Genomic DNA, 21,652 nt, shown 5'->3' on the forward strand with positions numbered 1-21,652 from the left:
AAAAATAAAATATTTTACATATTTATTCCACCAGCAAATTGATCATTATCTGAGAAATCAATCAGAAAATATCCAGCATCAAAATGAGTTGAACCACTCAAAGGTTCACTGTGTTCAGTAAAGTTGGTCTCCTTTTCTTTCCCCTTTATGGATTCTTTATAAAGTTTACAAAGGTGCTCAGGGGCTTGACAAATACGGGACCAATGTCCTGGAGTACCACATCTGAAACAAGAAATTTCAAATCTTTTTGAGTGATTCTCATTAACACTCATATTCTCTTGATGTCTTTTTGGTGGATGGTTTGGGACGCTCTTTTGAGATGAGTTATAGAAATAATTATCTCGATTATTTTCAAAACCACGGCCGCGTCCACGACCACGACCAATTCCACGTCCACGTCCACGACCACCACCACGACCTCGATTTTGTCCTCGACCAAAATCTTGTCTATAACTTTGATTTTGGTTTCCAGGTTTAAATTCATTTTTGCTTACGACATTTACTTCAGGAAATGCCGTTGAACCAGTGGATCGTGCCTGATGATTTCTCATTAAAAACTCATTATTTTTTTTCGCCACAAGGAGACAGGCGATTAGTTCAGAATATCTCGAAAATCCACGCACTCTATATTTGTTGTAGAGTTATATTTGATGCGTGAAAAGTGGAAAATGTTTTCAAGCATTTCCAATTCAGTAATCTCATGCCCACAAAATTTTAGTTGCGAGATTATTCGATACATCGCCGAGTTGTAATCACTGACTTTCTTAAAATCTTGGAATCTCAACGTATTCCATTCATCTCGGGCGGTCGTAAGTATAACTTCCCTTATATGTTCGAATATTTCTTTTAATCCCTTCCACAAAGCCATGAGATCTTTTTCAATCAAATATTCACATTTTAATCCCTCGTCGAGATGTCGACGCAAAAATATCATGGCTCTTGCCTTTTCTTGTGATGTGCATATGCCATTTTCTTTTATGGTCTCATTTAGATCTAATGACTCAAGATGCATTTCTACATTGAGAGTCCATGGCATATAATTTTTTCCCGTAATATCAAGAACAATGAATTCGAGCTTTGCCAAGTTTGACATGGTGGTACTAAAAAAAGTACGATGCATTTTATTAGTTAATGAATATTGCAATACAAAGTAATGGATAAACAACAAGTACAAGCATTCGAAAAAATAAAGAAAACACATGAGGAGGATATTCTCCGATAAATACAAGACTCGTGAGTATGATAACCAAAGTAATTAAAAATAACTTTGTGAAAGTCATCTTTTTTTCCTTCAAAAATTTGATGAAGAATAATTTTAGAGAAGAAGAGAAAGTTGGAGTGATTGAATGTGTTTTTGAGATCATATTTATAGGGCAAAAACTAACCGTTTTGTTACCGTTTATGACCGTTGGTGTACAAGAAAATAAATGTATGTATTTGTATAATTTTATGGTAATAATATGGTGTATATAATATTAGTAATGTTTTAAATAATTATGTATATCATATCACAATATTATAATGAGGTGTCATAAGATATTTTGTTTAAAAACCTTATAGACTTTTATACTTGTCGTATCCCTTACCGGGAGTGTGGGATGTCGTCTTAACATCCTCCCAGGATTTATAACAAGTTTTTTGAAAAATTTATTTTTATTATTTATAATAACATTATATTATATATTAAATATATAAAAAATAAATAAATAAATAATAAAATAAATATTATTACTTTTGTTATCTTTTTCTTCTGTTTTGGAGCTTGGAAAAATATGAAGGACTTTTAGAGCTTCGTGCTGATAACGTGTTGTGAAAAAATAAGAATTTACGGTAAAAAATAAAAATCTCAAACTCTCAAAATTATCACACTACACACTTTATAATATTTTTCTCTAAACTCAATTGTGATTTTCTTCACAAATGAGAGATCTATTTATAGAAAATCTTTACAAATAATCCAAAAATAAATTACATCATTACCTTCATCATCACACACAATTTTCAACATTCAACACCTAATTTTACCTAATTTTCAAAATTCAAATATTCAACCTTCAATATTCAAATATTCAATATTAAAATATTAATTTTTAACAAAAAGTAAATTAAATATTGGAGTAATATTCCTTTTGTTTTCAGACTTGGAACATTTCGCATCATATTTTTTAATGGTAAGACATAAAGATCCTAACAAATAAAATTTCGAGATGTTTTTTTAAGGTAATTTACTTTGGTAAATGGTATAAGATGGTCCTCTAGGTGATCAAACAAGATATTTGACATTAGATATTATACGTGTTTTTTCTGTCTCATCTCATAATCCAAACGATCTCTTATTAATGATTAGTTAATTTTGATGAGTCGGGATATGCAAATTCTTTTTAAACATTTTATTTTGTTTCTTGAGAAGTATTTGATTGTCTTTATTCTTGAGTAAATATCTTGTGAGACGGTTTCACAAATTTATATTTGTGAGACAAATCGATCCGATTCATACTTGCAGTGAAAAATAATTTTTTGACATAAAAAATAATTTTTTTAATGGTCAGATCAGGTCGAAAATTCATTTAATAAAATTGACTCGTAAGATCGTCTGATACAAGGTTTTGTGTTATTCTTGTAATTCCAACAAGCGTGATAAAGAGATTCAATTTGTTAATCATTCATATTACAAAAATATTCTGGATTCTTCTCGTAATTTCTGAAATTTCCACCATTTCATACAACAAGAAACAAGTGGCATAATATTCTTGTTATTTAAACGACTAAAATATTAACAGACAGATAATCCAGTTTGAGAACACTTTTCTACAAATATAATAAATTGAAAAATTCTAAAACAGAAGCATATTTCCATCTTTTTATTTTTTTGTCATTTAATTTTCATCAAAATTTCACCCCATTTTTACTTATTTTATTTATTTTTAACTATAATAATTTTATTATTTATTAATTTCTAATATCAAGTTTTTTTAATAGAATTGTCACGTGTTATATAAATTATAAAATTTACCCATACTATTAAAGATGTAGTTATTCTTTTATTATAATGTTATATATCCCTAGTTCAATATTTACTATTACCTTATTACATCATACCACGTTAATCATTTAAGGTCACTGATTAAAATTTTAAAGTCATTCAACAATAAATGTATTTATTTATTTTTTTAATTTAAAAATCAAAAGGAATTATTTGTCTACATATTAATAAAAAAATAAATATAACAAGCCAAAGCATGGAAAATTCAATGATATATGGAGAGTCGTGTACCATAATATATGATAGAATTAGTAATTGGCAAAAACTTGTGTAAGACAGTCTCATGGGTCATATTTTGTGAGACAGATATCTTATTTGGGTCATCCATGAAAAATTATTACTTTTTATTGTGAATATTAGTAGTGTTAACCGTCTCACAGATAAAGATTCGTGAGATCGTCTCACAAGAGACCTACTTTTTGTACTTTGATGATTGAAATAGAGATCCAAACAAAGGTCTTGATTAAGGGATTTCTAAAAAGAGGCCTCCCAACTCATGATGTGGTCAAATGATTGAATATCCATTGGTTTATAAACAAAAGAAGAAAATAGAGAAGATTCTTTTTTTTTTTTTTGGCTTAGGAAAGAGAGAGGTATTACATATGGTAATTAATATTTTACCAGTACTGATTTAGCAAAAAGAATTCAATAGTTTTGATTCAAAGGTCTATAGTTGTTGGAGTTATATGATATAATTAAATGAAAAAAATTACATTTTTGTTTATCTAACTCGCAAGTTTTCATTTTGGTCATGTTGCTGATGTATTATCCGACACGTCACAATTTGAGTAGTTTGGTAAAGTTGAACCTGATTGGTAATAATTTATCTAGTCCAAGACCAACAAGTTTTGAGAACTTGAAAAGGTTGACTAATTTAGATTTGAGTTATAAAGAACTCACTGGTGAGCTTCCTCCATCTCTTGCTAGCATAATAAACCTTGTCCGGTTTTATGTTTAGCAGAGCAGGTTTTCTGGACAGGTTGATAAGTTTCAAAGTCTTTTTTTGGGGAAAAAACTATCATTTTCAGTGACATGTTATCATTTTTTATACAAAATTAATTTTCGATGAAAAATGATTAAAATTGAAAAAAATAAAATGCAAAATAGTGGATTAAGACTACAAATTAGCCGATAACATAACCAAAATAAAAAACGTGCAAGTTGTATGATCAAAAATGTAATTTTTTTTTTATTAAATATCAGTAACATATGTCAAAAATATCTTTTATCTCATCTCATATAAATAAATATACAACATATAAATTGAATTATCTTAAAATCTATATTTAAAATATGTCATTTATTTATACATACGATACGTAGAATAACACTAATAAAAATAACATTAATACAACCAAAGCTTCATTTCCCAAATAACATATTTAAGAAAATGATACGCGTTGTATTTAATCCAAGATCTGGCCCCATACCTGGTGGTAATAGGGGTGATCGTTGATCAATGTGGATTAGTGAAAAAAAGAAGAAAAATAAATAAATAAAATCAAGGCATGCATGTTTATTTTTTCATGTAAATCATTAAGCTTTACTGTTGTTGGGACTGGACCTCATTGTTTCCCCCTTTGTACCCATATATGCTTCTCTTCTTGATTCTGTGAAAAAATCTGAGTGATGATTTTCATGTGGGTATTTGCTTCTTTTTTTTGGCCATTGGTTTATTTTAACTTTCTTTTCTTCAATAGCTAAATGTGAAATGGAGTTTTCTAGCTCAGACAAGACTTTGAGTTCAAGAGATGAAGCAAATGATTGCATTTACTTGCAATTTGTTGGGTTTTCTTTGGCTTCACTCCTCTGAGATCTAAAGTGTGATATGGTAGTTTTTCATGGAAATTGTACTTTTATTGGCGTGGAATGCAAAGTTGTCTATAAACTCGATTTTCATTTGTCCAGTATTAGTATTGTATTGCTTTACTGTTAGAAACTTTGAATTCAAATGTGGTAAAAATTGGATTTTTGAGGTTTCTGTATAATTGCTATTGGGACAACATGATTACTAGGGTCTATGTATTCGGTGGCATTGTGGTATAAAATCTCCAAATGTGTCTTTGAAATGCAGAGGATATTATTTTCTTGCCTCAGAGTGTTAGCTTAGTACCAAATACCGATATATATTGTTGGTTAACCAGAAGATATGGGTATGAGATTCTTTCCATTGTATTTACCAGTTTTCTCATTGAAGCTGCATTACAACAAGTTTCGGGTTTTACATTTTTTTTAAAAACTGGATTCTACGCTGTCTTGACGAATCGGCATGCATTTCAATCCATTATGTCCTTGCTGAGAAACCAACTCTTGATAGTTCATTTCAGTAAGATTATTTTGTTAGCACATTATGCTATGGTTATTCTTGGGCTTCGATATTCTTGGTGATTTACTGTATTTGAGTTGTTGAATTCGGAGTATAATAATTTTGTTCATGATATATTCATAAACATATATTGGTTTTAAATTTAGAGATGTTATTTGATTTATTGTCCGTTTATTAAATTCATGTGTTCTTTAGAACTCGTATTGTGTCGTAGCTAGTCCCATATCTGTCCTCCCTGCTTCTCGGCCTAGTTCAAAAGATGCAAATAGAAAATCAAATGGAAATCCCAAGTATGCAAATGATATACCGAGTCTACAAAAACAGTTCACCAAAATTAGCTTTAGTCGCTGCATAGTGCGCCATATCTAGAGATATTCGATCTAGAAGATACACACTGGTAGATAACGAGGTGCTGAAAAGGGGGTTGTTCTATTTAAAGTTCCGAAGGAGGAGGCAACCAAAGAAAGCTGATGCTATTGCTGGAAGGAAAATAATGAAGTTCTCTCCCGAAATTACATCAACATTTTCATTTGGGTGTTTGTGGTTAGTTATGCCACTTCAGATGTAGATAGCTATTCAGTTGAACAAAGTACGTCCTCAGAAATGTCTCTCTCAGAACAAACTACAACTTATGACCGTTTTCAGGATCTCGTGATCATATCTGAATCTAGCATTTATCCTAAAATTGATGGTAGCAGGGTACAAGAAAGAGGTCTCTCTTTCAATTTGCACAGGTCATTATCAGCAAGATTCCCTTTGCCACATTCACCTGCTCAATCAGAGAGTGATAGCTCAAAAACCAGCAGTCCAAAGGCTCGTTATAATCCTGTAAGAAAGATTTTTGATCCATTTGTTAAATTCAAGTCCCAAAGAAGCGCATTGAGTAGAGCCAGCAATGCAAGCCGGGAAAGAATTAGCAGGGATATTGATGGCAATTTTAAAAATACGACTTTCAAATCCCAGTTGAATGATCTATCAGACAAGTCACACTACGTGGAACACGATCCTCGTTCCAAAAAGAAAGAAAACCACAATTCCTTTCCCCGGTATTCTCCTGCACATCTTCGTGGTCTTCTCAGGTTCGAATATAAGCACGGGATGCCATTTTTCGAGTTCACGGTGAAGTCACCAGATGATATCTATGTTGCAAAAACATGGAAGCTCGAAAATAGTGTATCTCAGGTTTATACCTTCCATTCACTTCATCAAAGAAGGAAGAGCAATGCTAGTGGATGGGGATATAAAGACTACAGCCGAGAATCACCTATCATGGGACAGATGCATGTCTCTTGTTATCCCTGTCAAGAGGTAAAAGTCGGGGGAGATTTTAGCAACTCTATGGTAACAGAGTTTGTGTTGTACGATGTTTCCCTTTTGAGAAAAAGTGTCACCTTTCAAAATAATTACCTGGTTTCTGATGACATTTTATCCTGGGGTAGTTGTGAGCTAAATGAAGACTCGTCCACAAACAAGAATAAAGATCAAACGAAGAATTCTCGTGAGAACAATCATTTTGATTTATTGGCTTCTCGGTGTCTGGCAGCTGGAGAACTGCATCCAGGACTTGAAATTGCCTCCATTATCATGCAAATCCCTTTTGAGAAGAGAGAGAGCGTGAAATTCAAGAATGGAGATATAAATATTAATAATCGACTCCCTAACTTGCTAGATGACTGTCGAATCGAGAGGGAAAATAAGGGTGTTTTTGAACACTCAAGTCCTGGGATTATGCATGTTGTGATTCCAGGTGGAAGCCATAGTTTACCAAGCAGTAAAAGTCGGGGTCCTTCATCGATACTAGATAGATGGAGATTAGGCGGAGGATGCGACTGTGATGGATGGGATATGGCTTGTCCCCTCGACGTTTTTGGCTGTGCAAATATTCATATCGCTGACGGTCGTCCCTTCATGACTGAGGATCAAGTTCTGATACAGCTCTTTGCCGAGGTAACTTCACCATTTTCTTTTTAGTCTGGAGCAAAAGAAATAAATTTTATATCAGTCATGCATATCAAATGGTGGGTAGCTTGTATTATTTTTGTTACTTTAATAAAATAAGAAAAATCATGTACCCTTTTATTCCAAAATCTTCTGTTTGAGATATCATATCCCGTAAGTTAAAGCCAATAACAGAATTTGTGATTGGCCTCATTATAAGTAACTTTTACAATATTTTTTTAACAAGAATTTTACTATATTTTCTTTCTAAATAATTAAGATCTGAACTGGAGAACAATGGCCGATCAACAAAATAAATGTACTTAATATTAGTACTAAAGTGCACTGGGACAAGTATATAAAAAATCCAGACATCCTTAGTATGATTTAGGGGTATTTTCATTTAGAAACTCTGAAACATGCAGATATCGTCTAACTCCGGCATGATAACTCACTTGGTCTTTACCGCTTCTGTACTGCCTAATTTTCTACAGGGGAGAAAAGACAGCGTCCCACGATTTACGATGAATTTAATCGAGGATGGAAAATATGCAGTTGATTTCCATGCACAATTAACTTCATTACAAGCATTCTCCATATGCATTGCTATGTTGCATTCCTCAGAAACCGCCACCGCTGCTAGGAACAAGAAAAGCAACCAAATGCTTCGTGCGTGCTGATTCGATGAGGGTATTTCCCAAGGAGGAAACTGAAATATTGGTAGATGACGTGCTGGAGGAAAATAGATTTCAGGTTAACAAGAAGAACGTGGAAGAAATATTCCATCTCTTGTACTCGATTCTCCATTCTCTCCAATTGCCCGAGCATAGATAGGCGGTGTAATGAATGAAGAGATGATCATTAATGCATGAGATTAAGAAACCGAGACTAATTTTCTACAAGAAAGTTGGTACGATGAATCTGATATCCTTTTGAGGCAAGCTCAAGACAGCTTCAGGGTTGGATAACACAGTTGAGTACGCGAGCGTCACAACAAGTGCAGCAGAAGATTTGGTATCTCTAGTTTGCCATAAGAAACAAGCTGAAATACAGATGGGATGAGTGTTGCATCTCATGGTTGATGTGGAAATTCGCAGGATTTTGTCTTATCCGAAAGAGTTGTAGAGATTGATTCTGAACCTGAGATGTAATCTATCGTTGTCGTCAGTGTTGATTTTTCATTTGCTGAGGGGTAAGAAAAAGATTCACCTTTCAAAGGTTGAGTTCAAATTACCTTCATGGTGGTGCGCTAAGCGAGTATCAAACAATCTCATCTGATATCCATGATTTTTTCCTAGGGACTCCACACGTGAAAATTAATAAAAGCATTGGATGCAACATTAGGAAAAGAGTCAACCTTCCTAAATGGTTAGCGTTCTCCAATAAATGGTTAAATAGTTTATATTAATGATCATGGAGTATCTATGACGGCCATATAGTCAATGGCAGTACGCTAATATGAAACGTTCAAATGACTTTGCAACTACAAGTACAAAATTCATATAAAACCTCAACAACAAAAAACGGTGAAACCTCTAAAATTCGTACCCCAAACTTCCAAACTCTCTTATGAGTCGAAAAACAGCCTTCGACTTTTCTTCCATGTTAATCACGCACTTGCGAATAGGAGTGAAAGTAAAGTTGATGAATCATCTTCCATCCTCTGTTCAATCGGGATTACCTGAGTGCTCCTTTGTGGAATCTCCAATGAGAGCAAACTCTTGAAAGATTCATAGGATGCAAAAAAGAGTGCTCCTTGAATCATATACATGACAAGTCTTGGAGTCAAACCCCTGATAGTAAGATCAAGGTTAGTTTTGTGAAATCTTTGAACCAGGATCGAAATAGACAAACCTGCCTCAAATGAAAAACACTTCAAATTCTATGTATGATCTTTCTAAGTATACTTGCATCCCAAAATATATATTATCTTGTCATTCGGACTAATTTTTTTGGTTGCCAGTGACTTCAGCACCTCCCTTTTTCTAGTTTGCTGTGTTATTCACATTACGAAATACAAGCAAAAGAAAAAAACAGGTTTCTTCTCATTTTAATCCTATCCACAATTTTATTTCATTGGAAAATGGGAAATTATGAAGCACATAATTGACACCATGCTAGCACCACCCAAGCATCCCCCATGCCTCTGAATGAAATGACAGAGCCAGGGCATCACAGCAAAAGGCCAACAACTAGCCCAAGAAAACATGGCTCTTATTTATTTTTTTTATCATACCACAGAGTTGTATTGCGGTGATTGCATTTGACTACGACACTACATGACCAATTCTTCTTAAAGAAAAACTCGAAGACAGAACTAGCTAACATTCAGAGGTAGACACGAAACGAGTCATGCCTCACCTGTACAGACCTTTCAAACCTTCATGCTTCCCTATATCCGTAAGAGTATTAAATACACCATTATACCGAGCCATCGATCCAGGAACCTGCGTAATAAAGATTTTATTTATCTATACAAAGTATATTCTATTGTAAGCATGATAGATATTATTTAAAAATGTGATTTAATAAGATAAATAATGTATTGTGTATCATTTATCTTTTGTAGGATAATGTATTGTGTATCTTCTATCTTTGGTAGGATAGTATTTAATTAGGCCTAATTTAGTGGGGATTAGTTGTAGCATTGTATTATATAATAGTGTATTATAAGCTGCAGATTATAATTTTCTTAAATTAATGGTATCAAGAGCTCAAGGGTTTCTTCTTCTTCATCATCATCAAAAAACACATGATGTCCACCGAATCAAATGCTTCCTCCACTAACACCGCATCTGAAAAAAAAATTGGGTCGGTGTCCTCTTTCACTGAAAACGATATTTCCTCCCTGCAAATCACGGCCCATAAACTCAACGGCAAAAACTATCAACGATCGGCCCAGTCTGTGAAGATCGTAATATGTTGGCGAGGGAAATTGAGGTATTTAACAGGTGACTCCCGTCGCCCAAGTCAACCGATCCATCATATAATCAGTGGCAGGCCGAGAATTCAATCGTGCTTGCTTGGCTCCTTAATTTCATGGAACCCAAAATCAGCAGACGTTATCTCTGGTTCCAGAACGCGAAGGAAGTGTGGAATGCGGGTCGGAATATGCATTCGGACCTGGGTAATGCATCACAATTTGTGAACTTCGATTGAAGTTAAAGGACATGAAGCAGGGTCAAAATTATGTGATACAATATTTCTCTTGTTCAAGAACTTTGGCAATAGTTGGATTTTTTCCTTGAAGAGAAGTTTTTATGTGCAGATTGCAGTGTCAAGCACAAGCTCTCTCTTGAAGGCCTCAATCACAATTTGGATGATGTTCAAGGCCGCATTGTGGCCAGAGATCCCTTTCCATCATCGGAAGATGCATTTGCGGAGGTCAGACGTGAAGAAATGCGCAGAGAGGTTATGCTCACTGATGAAGTTTCTGCTCCTCACCCAACTCCAGAGGTCTCTGCCTTAGCAACAAATAAAGTGCAATCACAAGACCAGCGTACAGGTAAGAGGCCTTGGTACGAATGTTGTAATCGTCCTGGTCATACAAAGGACAAGTTATAGGAAATTTACGGTAAACTAGCTAATTGGCAGCCCCCGAGGAAGAACAATGGGTGTGTCCATCAAGCCCAATTCATGCAAGAATAGTCTGCCACTGCTGGTACTTCAACCCCATTCACACCAGAGCAGATCGAACAAATTGAACAGTACTGCCGCCTTCTCCGACAAACTGCTCTTAGTCAACAATCAAATACCACTGTTGGGTCTTGTTCTTTGACTCAATCTGGTAAATTTCACTCAGCTTTTAGTGTATCATCTCAACCATCATGGATATTGACTCCGGTGCCTCCGATCACATGACAGGAGACTTGAGCCTTTTTTGTTCTCATGCTCGTGGTTCGAGTCACTCTCATATTAAGATTGATGATGGTTCGTTAAGCCTTGTTGTTGGAGTTGGTTATATTCAACTCTCGAAGAATATTATGCTAAAATATGTGCTTCATGTTCCCTCTCTTGCTTGCAATCTGATTTTTGTTTACAAACTCACCCATGGTAATCATTGTGTTGCTAAATTCTTGTCTTTCTCTTGTATTTTACAGGACCTACCATCGGGAAGACGATTGACAGTGCTAAGATTCACAATGAACTCCAATATCTTGAGTTTGCTCCGCCAAGAAATAAACAAGCTCTAGCGTCTAGTGTTTCTTCTCATTTTGTTTCTAGTACTAGGGAAATTATGTTATGGCATCATCGTTTAGACCATCCTAGTTTTTCTTATTTGAAACGATCTTTCCCATCGTTATTTGATAATAAAAATCTTGGTTTTCTTACTTGTGCGATTTGTCAATTTGCCAAACATATTCGTTCATCTTTTCCCCACAAACCATATACACCTACTACGCCTTTTTCACTGATCCATAGTGACATTTGGGATCCCTCACCAATCACTACATCTAATGGGAAACAATGGTTCATAACTTTCATCGATGACCACTCGCGAGCGACTTGGGTTTATCTTCTTCATAACAAATCTGATGATCACAAAACCTTCCAAACATTTCACCAAATTGTCCGAACTCAATTCCAAGCCCATATTCAGATCCTTATAACCGATAACGGTAAAGAATATTTCAATACTATTATCAGGGAATACCTATCACATCATGACATAATCCATCAGACTTTTTGCGTATACTCCACAACAAAATAGGGTATCAGAAAGCAAAAATCGTCATGTATTAGGAGTCGTTTGTTCCATCATGTTTACCATTCATGTTCCAAAGTACCTATGGGGGGATGTTATCCTTATTGCTGCATATGTCATCATCAATCGCCTACACAGTCGAAACATCAACTTTGACACCCGTTATCTCTCCTTAGCAAATCAAGTCGACATTTGTCCAACTCCAACAGCCTTCCATTAAAAAACATTTGGGTGTATGGCCTTTGTTCATGCACATGAGCATCATCGCAGTAAACTTGATCCTAGGGCTATCAAAACAGCCTTCATCGGATACTCCCCAACTCAAAAAAAAATATCGTTGCTACTGTCCTCAAAATGGAAAAAATTGTCCCCCGGGATGTCACCTTCTTTGAAGATAAAGCTTATTTTTCTCTTCACTTCAACGGGGAAACAAGATCAAGAAGCTCGTTGGGATAGTCCACCCCACCCCTTTTTTGTGTTAGTCTAGACACTAAGATTGTCTCCATTCCTAACCAAGTTCAAGACCTCTCTCATTTAACTTCCCCAAACCATGTCCCAGTAATAGAAACAAGGGGGAATCAACATCTCAGCAAGAGTTGCAAGTATATTCTCTGACGGAAAATAATGCAAGTGGATGAAGACATTGTGAATCTTAATCTTAGCCAACAAAACAAACATAAGGTAGATTCTCGATGAGGTACTTACCATGATCTTAATATTCCAATTGCGGTCAGAAAAGGTGTGAGATCTTGCACTCAACACATGATTTCTAACGTTACATCCTATTCAAAGTTGTCTAATGTATTTTGTGCCTTTACCTCGAGTGTGTCAAGTGTGATGATTCCCAGGTCTATCCACGAAGCACTAACAATTCCAGAGTGGCGAACAAATGGGTATTTACACTCTAATACAAGGCAGGCGGTTCAATTGAAAGGCACAAAGCACGTCTGGTAACCAAATGATTCACTCTAGCCAAAGGCATTGATTATACCGAGACATTCACACCAGTTGCCAAGCTCAACACTTTTAATCTTCTATCCTTAGCAGCGAATCTTGACTGATCATTGCATCAGTTTGATATAAAAAAATGCATTCTTCAATGGTGAACTCGAAAATGAACTCTAAATGAGCCAATCTCCAGGAATTGAAGAAGATTATGAAATCAGACTGGTTGTAAACTCAACAAATCTCTCTATAGGTTGAAACAGTCACCACATGCATGGTTTGACAGGTTTTCCAAGACGATAAAAAAGTCGGATATAGCAAACGACAAGCAGATCATTTTTTTTTTTGTTAAACATTTGAAGTAAGAAAATATCACTATTCTTATAGCATACGTGATGGCATCATTGTACAAGGGAATGATCACCAAGATATTGAAGATATAAAGTTGATGATGACTAAAGAATTTGAAGTCAAAGATCTTGGACTACCAAAATACTTTCCGGGGATGGAAATTGCCATAAGCTTAAAGGTTATTTCCCTTCTAAAAAAAACTGGTATGCTTGGTTGCAAACCCAGCAAAATTCCAATTGAGTTGGGGAATAAGAAGAGGATGTTCGAAGGAAAACCGGTTGGAAAACTTATCTATTTGTCTCATACTCGCCCAGATATTGCTTTTGTTGTGAGTTTAGTAAGTCAGAATATGCATTCCTCATGTCAGAGTCATCTAGATGTCGTATACAGAAGTTTGAGATACTTAAAATAAACTCCGGGTGGAGGTCTCTTTCTCGCAAAAACCAGTTATCGAAGAGTGAAGGTCTTCACCGATGCAGACAGGGTTGGATCTATCACTAACAGAAAATCAACATCTGGGTATTGCACTTCGGTTTGGGGAAATTTGGTGACTTGACGCAGTAAGAAACAGTCCGTTGTTGCAAGAAGTAGTACATAATCAGAGTATAGAGCCATGGCTCAAGGAGTATGTGAACTCATTTGGATAAGACACGTAATGGAAGAATTAAAAATAAAATTCAAGGATCCTATGCAATTTTTTTGTGACGACAAATCAACAATCAGCATAGTTCACAATCATGTTCATCAAGATAGAACAAAGCACGTAGAAGTTGATGACACTTTGTTAAAGAAACATTGGAGCAAGGCATGATTAGTGTTGAATCCGTGTCCACTTCTAAACAACTTGCTGATTTGTTAACAAAGAGACTATCAGAACAAGCTCGTGAGCTCCTTGCAGGCAAACTTGGTCTTATCAACATCTATAGCCAAGCTCGATGGGGAGTGAAGAGTATAATGAATCTGATTAAATATTTGATTGAGATTTGATAGGATAAATAATGTATTGTGTATCTTTATCTTTGGTAGGATAATATTTAATTAGGCCTAATTTAGTGGGATTAGCTGTAGCCTTGTATTATATAATTGTGTATTGTGTGTTGCAAATAATATCAGAAATAATTTTGTTCTCTCAATTTCTTCTTTTAGATATATATGACTCAATTTAGGAATTATCAAACCTGAGTTTGCAATCTTGTCTTAACAACGTCAAAAGGAGTTGTAAACAATGAGGCTATGGATCCAGCCAGTCCTCCACAAACTAACTGCGAAACAGGAAAATTTATGACAAAACTTGAAAAGAATCTGAAGTCGTAAGATATTCACAAGCATGTTAGACGAACCGTCGTCAATGTATTAGCTTGAGCATTTGAATGGGCTGCCGGTAACATGTTTTCTTTCAGGCTTTCATAAGTATAAAACTGCATGTTTATACTTGATTAAAGACATAAAAAGACAGTCACCAGCAGACAGAAAGAATCTTGAAAGTAAAATCAGAAATATCTTCCCTTATGAAAATATTACGTCTCTATTGTTACCTTGATGGCAGAATGTGGAACATTTCTGCAGAGTACAGCTCCCCAACCAGTATATAATGAAGGCAACCCACCTTTTTTAACAACCTCTATCAAAGCATTCCTGCAGCATGAAAGCAGTTTAGAAAAAAGTATAACATCCATGCAAGAGAGCTCCAAATGCATCAGGTCAATTAGTTTAATAACATAACAGGACCTAAAATTTGAGAGATGGCTAATTGAAAATAAATAAGAAACTGTAACTAGTTCAGGACGATAATTCAGAAACGAAAAGATAAAATAGCAGAATTATTAAGAAAAAAATTAACTAAGGAAAATACATTTGGAAGCCATAAAAGCAGAATTTTAGCACCATATCCGTCCATGCAGGACCACCCATTCACTTTATTTATTATTTGGAAATTATTGTCTTGTCCTGAAAATCATATATGCAGTTTTTTTTTTATTGAAACCAATTCCTGGCATGAACTCAGCATGAACTAATTCAGAGAAGCGATGGAGTCTGAAATGCGTACCAGCTGTTCCGATAGTGTGAACCAACTTGCATCTGCTGTTTGACACGCTCACTAGGAGTAAAAATGAATGACGTAGCAATACTTGCACAACCTCCTGCCGTGCAATGAGCCAAAGAGTGATATTCCTACACAAGGAACGAAACACTTTAATATCTGAAGACGTAAACTTATTCCAAATTCAAAACTCGCGCTTTGACAAAACTTGGTTTTTAACACGCCTTTACATCTAATATAAGATTCAATCACCTTTGTATTACATTAAATTGATCTAGGTTGTATATTCCTCCGTGTTTGTTGCCAAATACTCGACTAACATGCATGTATACACCATGACTATTAATTTTGGATCTATGTTCTCCAATCTCCAACTTATTCGTGAAAGGGTAAGTTAACATAGACTGCACTTCCCGTGAACTCAGTCTTTTGGTAAAAGAGGATTCTAAAACAATGGCATTTGTAATGCTTGGCATGAAAATTAACTGTATGTAGTACGTACACAGCAAAAAATAATGGTACAAATATCATGCTCCAGTTATTTTATTATTATCTTTTCTCAACTTTCTGCAACAACATATTATTACATCACCTTGGGAAGAAGGGGAAGCAAATTTCTCTTCACCGATTCATATGTGAATGTGTAGACTGCAGAAATTGGAGCTGAAGAAACAATATTACTGGAAATGCCACGATAAAGCCCCGTCACACCTGAGGATAACTATTTAGTTTTTAGGTCCTTTATAAATAATTAGCCCAAGAAATATAAATAAGTATGACTGATACAAATTCAAGAAAGGAAAATGAATTTCCTCAAAGCAGCCAGAACTCTTGCAAGAAATTCACACCTCTTTCAGAAATAATAGATCTGCCTATGTACTGAAGGGGTTTCTGATCAGCACGGCATGACTGGACAACTGTCTTGATTGTGTCCATGGGATGTAGACAAAGGCTGACAACTATCCCAGCCATTGCACCTGCAAAGGCATGCTCTTGCTTAGCAACTGAATAACGAGGTTTCTCCTTTGCTGACAAGTTAGTTTTGAATTTGGAGGAGTCCGCATCAAAAGATATTACCCCTTGACTTGATGTATGCTCGTGCAAGCCATCCACAGATTCCCGAACTTTAATTTCATCAAAACTTGATGTTGAATTGGTTTCTTGGGAGTCAGTATCAGAACTTGAGGGAAAAATATTTGGTATGTGTGTCATTATATTTTCTGCGTGCACAATATCATTTCCACAGCACAGGGTAGATGACTTCGAGTCAAAATTGGCAACTACGCTATGTGATATATCTATAGGCTCTGTGGCTTCAAGATCACGACCAGAAATTTTTAAGTTATTTGTTGAACATGCTGTATAAGCAGGCACAGAGCCTCTAGCCGAATTTGAGGGATGAACTGTGTAATGGTCATGTGCCACATGGTCATCAATCCTAGCTAAGACCTGATTCTTTGTCTTAGCAAGATTCATTTCACTCATCCATCTGTATGTTCTTCCCAAATTAGGCATTCTTCCTACACCAGGAACATAACTCTCAGTCGAATAAGTGTGTTTCAAAGTAGATCTTGTTTGTAATCGTCTCCAGAAAGAATAACATTCATAACTAGGCAAAATCTTCTTGTTCCTTTCAAAAAATTCCAAATTTTCCTGCATAAATTTTGCAGTATTTGTTTTACCAGGTGACCGGTCTAAGAGAGGTTGATCATAAGTCAAAGTAGAAGCACAAATCGCTTCTTCTTCATTAGAACAGCCGTCTATGTCGCTTTTCTGATTGAGCTTAGTTCTATGGGAGTTGGTTTTAGACAAAAGAACTGAAAGGGGCTGCGACGCACGATCCCACACATAGTTTACAGCGGATATTAGGTCACGGGTGCTTAATATCTCGGAAACTGGGGGATCAGAATTTCTAGGGGACCGGTTATCATTTTCTAAGGAAGTGAGAGTATCGTCTGTGTAAACAAAATCAGCAAGATCAAAAGATGCGCCGTCCTTGATAGGAGTATGCCTTTGTTTGATTGAATATCTTTCATTTCTTTGTGATACTCTATCTTTACTCATCTTCTACAGATAACTAGCATTCATACAAGATAGGATAGGGACAGAATGGCACCTGCATTATCAACAATAAGGTTCCATTATTAAACGCAATAAAAGGGATCAGTAATTTAGTACATAAAATAACTCTTAAAAAGTCAAGGTGCACAAAACTGATAGAGCTTCACACAAGTTTAACTTTCATACTTAGTACTAAAAACCGATTTATCGAAGGGTGATTCTCAAGAAATGTGGGCTAGTTCCTTTAGAAGATATATTGATATGAAAGATAATGCAGAAGAAGCCTATGAAAATAACCGAAACCACCTACGCAGCCAGCACAGTTCAAGTAAGCTTATGTTGAGCAAACATGGGCCATGCTCAAGCAATGTCATTTTCACATATATTACCAGTTTACCAAGGCATGTTGAAATGTTCTCGTTTCTCAAATGCTCAACTCCTATAATAGAACATACCACAACAGGATCAACAGTCACTAATGAAAATTCGTCGAATGATCTGTTTTAGTCCCAAAATAATTGAGCTCCATAAAATTTGATATACCCACACGACAAGAGAATCTCATTCATACAATCAGATGGCTTATTAGTTATTCCAGACGTTATGTCGCATATGAACTGGTACTAATAGTTTCCCCGTTAAAGGCCTAGTTCCTCATTTAGCAACTCCATAATAATTGAAATCAACAAGGAACAAAGACATGAGTACAATTTATATACTCATTACCAATCAAAAGCAAGTTTTCTCCAGAGGAAATAGCTTGGAATCCATACTCAACCATTAATTCAGAACCATAATTAATCAGAAAATACCCAAAATTGCCTAGTAAAATCAATACCAAAGCATTTGAAAAATGTGCAATTCACAATGAAACTAGGGAAGTATATAACAGCAGAACCATGGCTTTTCCCAGTAAAAGGGCCCCATGCCAATCAAAAAAGTTAGGATCTTTAAGAGAACCCAACTTGAATTTTCATCTGTCCAATTCCAAGAACATGATCTTTTTACTTTTATTTATCGAGCACACCCAGTAACCAAGAACACGCATATATAGATACAAAAATGTATCAGCAGAAAAGGTTTAAAAGTGAACCTGGACAAGATCGATTGTTTTTAGTTAAAACTTCAACTCCGTGTTCCAATACTTTCTAGTTCATTTTGCCAAGCCAAAGAAATGGGTGGAAATTAAAAGTCTTCAATAGTTCTCCTTTCGAGGGTTTTGCTTTTGATTAAAGGTAGAGATTGTGAGATGAAAACTAAATTGGGAAGTGAAAATCGAGAATTGATTGCTATGTTTGTTCTGAACTCTGTGGAAACTCGAAACTCAATTCAAGATGTTTTTACTGTCCGATTTTAGTAAAATTTTAATTTCTACAAGTCCTTGCTGAATTATGAAAGGATAATATTAATAATTAGTTCTTTTAATAGATTTGAAGTATTTTTTTATTAATTTTATTTAATAACCTAAATAAGAGATCCGTCTCACAAAATACGACATGTGAGACCGTCTCACATAAATTTTTGTTTTTTATTTAAATGATTAAACTAATAATATACTACTTAAAATCCTTTCTGTGTTCCACGTGAAATTTGATGAAATTTTGGTGAGATTTAAAAATAAAATATTATTTTATTGTCTGACAAAATGATATTGTTATTTGAGATTTTTTATTTTTTAAAATAATATGACATAAAAATTAATTGGAAAGACCTCAAGATATAAAATTTATAGGCAAAATTTGTGTGAGACGGTCTCACGGATCGTATTATGTGAGACGAATATCTTATTTGGGTCATCCATGAAAAAGTATTACTTTTTATGCTAATAATATTACTTTTTATTATGAATATCGGTAGGGTTGACCAGTCTCATAGATAAAAATTCGTGAGACTGTCTCACAAGAGACTTACTCAAAGTTTATAAGTCATATTGGAATAATTCCACCAAATCATTCGGCCGAATGAGAAGAAAATAAAGCTTTGCGAGCTAGCAAGTAAGCCGCACCATCAACAGATAGACGCATATGCTGAATAAACTTAAAAATATGGAGCTCTAACGATTGAATTTCCAACACAAATACACCTGGAGGGTCATACTCTTCGAAGGGGTAAGAGCGTGAGTGATTCATAAGATTTTATGGGTTTTGAGTTAATAATTTTTTTTATAGATTAATATACCATTTTCAAGTTTTATAAAATAAAATTTATCCAAAAATATATACTAAGTAATTCACACACATATTATATATATGTACTATATATAATATTTGAGCTATCTATACTATATATAATATTTGACATAATAAAGATGAAATAGTGTATTGGTGTAATTTTTAAAATTTCCAAAATATTTTTTTTCTTCGCAAAACTTTTGTAAGATTGTCTTGCATGTCAATTTTGTTTGGCGGATCTCTGACTCGACCCAACTGATGAAAAATATCATTTTCTATGTTAAAAATATTAATTTTCATTATAATTATGGTTCGAGTCCATCCGTATCACGGATAAAATTTCGTTAGTTTGTCTCACAAGAGACATATTCTTATTTTTTAGCCTCGTCTTTTTATTTTGCAAGAAAAATTATGTTTATGTAAAAAAAATCCAAAAAAAATATTAATACTATATATAATATTTAAGTTATAATAGAGATAAAATAGTGTTTTAATGTAATTTTAAATCCCCAAAATACTTCATCTTTCTTTTTTTCGTCCCCTTTCTATTTTGCATGAAAAAATAAATTTATGTAAAAACAATTGTAAAAACTTATTAAAAATCATAAAATTTAAATTTTATTTTTAATATTTCATTTTTAAAAAAATAAAAATACTTATAAAAAATCGATTGAACGTATACGCAACCCTTGCACATAATATATATAATATATTGAAAAAATAATTATTACAAATATTTGTGTATTCAAAAATTCTATAAATTACTTCTTTTTCTTGAAAAATTGCATTCTTTTTAGTACAATTTTATAACGTTATTTTAAATTTTCTCAGGATAAACTTTATAAGTTTTCATTTGTTTTAAAAACTATCTAATAAAAATAATTTTCATGTTCAAATATAATTTTTTGTTTTTGATAAACGATATATGGTTATTTATATAGACATTATCGATAAAAAAAAATTAAGAAAGAGAGATGAATATATATAATTTATAAGAGTTGATATTCAAGTTTAATTTTCAATAAACTCAATCACCTTATTTATAAGAGAAAATAGCACAATACAACTATTTACATATATTATCTTGTCATATTTATGTTGATGACAAATCTTACAAATTTAACTCAATACAATAATCATCTATAATAAAAAAATTATCTATAACATTCTCCCTTATATAATTATTTATTCAACAAAGATTTATTAAAATATCAATTTGACAAGATAGATGCTTGAGAAATTCATCGGAACTCGAGAGTTGTCTTCTTAAAACATAGACGGTAAAACTCTGTGGGAAAAACCTTTGAGAAAAGGAAAAAGAGTACATCATCTGATATTTTCTTCTGATGTCTTCCCGACGATATATGTGTCTCGTTACAACCTAATGGGACAAAATCCTACTGAAGGGAAAAAAGTACGAAATTTTTCGTTACTTGATAACTGCTTCATTAAAAATCTTGTTATGAAAACCATGAGTGTGGGGACCCGGACGCTAATCATCTTCTTAATCTTCATTGGGATAATTGGATCACATTAATTAATCTGGGTCTAAATTTTTTTTTTATACAGTGCGGAACGTAATGGAATTCATCTAATATACATATCAGTATAACAGTACAAGTCTTGTACAACAAACATCAAACTCAAACTAAGGTGTAACAACTACATGTCAAGTGTTCCAAACCCTATTTACATCAAAGTCCGAAGTCTCCACTCTAATCACGATCTCTCTCATCTTCTTCCTGGCCCCGATCCTGTCCCACCTGTTGCCATGCACACATACAAACACGACAACAGCCGGATAATTCCGGTGAGAAATACATCCCAGTATAAATCAACAAAACATGCAATCATATAATCGATATAAAAGCATGAAACAAATATCAATCACATGTATTAAATCTGAAAACATAAATCGATATAAAACTGTAAATAACTCGTGACTCTACAGCTCAGACTAGACTCATTCCTAGTCTAGGGATCCCGGTTTCCAGACGTTGGCATACTATATCGAATCTCAGTAATAGAAGTAAATCCACTCCTAATCAAACATCGATATAAACCAAACATC

General features: G+C 34.2%; 2 protein-coding genes across 3 annotated transcripts; one reads left to right on the plus strand and one right to left on the minus strand.

Moving 5' to 3' along the window:
• Nucleotides 1–5,569: 5,569 nt before the first annotated feature.
• Nucleotides 5,570–8,665, plus strand: LOC140980509 (uncharacterized). The gene is made up of 2 exons (XM_073446361.1): nt 5,570–7,316; nt 7,802–8,665. The coding sequence occupies exons 1-2, from the start codon at nt 5,973–5,975 to the stop codon at nt 7,985–7,987; spliced, it is 1,530 nt and encodes a 509-aa protein (XP_073302462.1). The 5' UTR covers nt 5,570–5,972; the 3' UTR covers nt 7,988–8,665.
• Nucleotides 8,666–8,694: 29 nt separating this feature from the next.
• Nucleotides 8,695–18,779, minus strand: LOC140980508 (uncharacterized). Of its 2 annotated transcripts, none has more exons than XM_073446359.1 (9): nt 18,504–18,778; nt 16,198–17,465; nt 15,942–16,060; nt 15,356–15,480; nt 14,844–14,943; nt 14,649–14,726; nt 14,487–14,570; nt 9,669–9,754; nt 8,695–9,100 (listed from the first exon to the last, which is right to left on the minus strand). In XM_073446359.1, the coding sequence occupies exons 2-9, from the start codon at nt 17,411–17,413 to the stop codon at nt 8,917–8,919; spliced, it is 1,992 nt and encodes a 663-aa protein (XP_073302460.1). In that variant the 5' UTR covers nt 17,414–17,465; nt 18,504–18,778; the 3' UTR covers nt 8,695–8,916. The 2 variants fall into 2 exon arrangements, with proteins under 2 accessions (XP_073302460.1, XP_073302461.1); XM_073446360.1 differs by having other exon boundaries at nt 8,958–9,100; nt 9,679–9,754; nt 18,504–18,779.
• Between the last annotated feature and the right edge of the window lie 2,873 nt (nt 18,780–21,652).

The sequence above is a fragment of the Primulina huaijiensis genome, chromosome 7, assembly GCF_012295235.1.
Source record: "Primulina huaijiensis isolate GDHJ02 chromosome 7, ASM1229523v2, whole genome shotgun sequence".
Classification (NCBI taxonomy): Eukaryota; Viridiplantae; Streptophyta; class Magnoliopsida; order Lamiales; family Gesneriaceae; genus Primulina; species Primulina huaijiensis.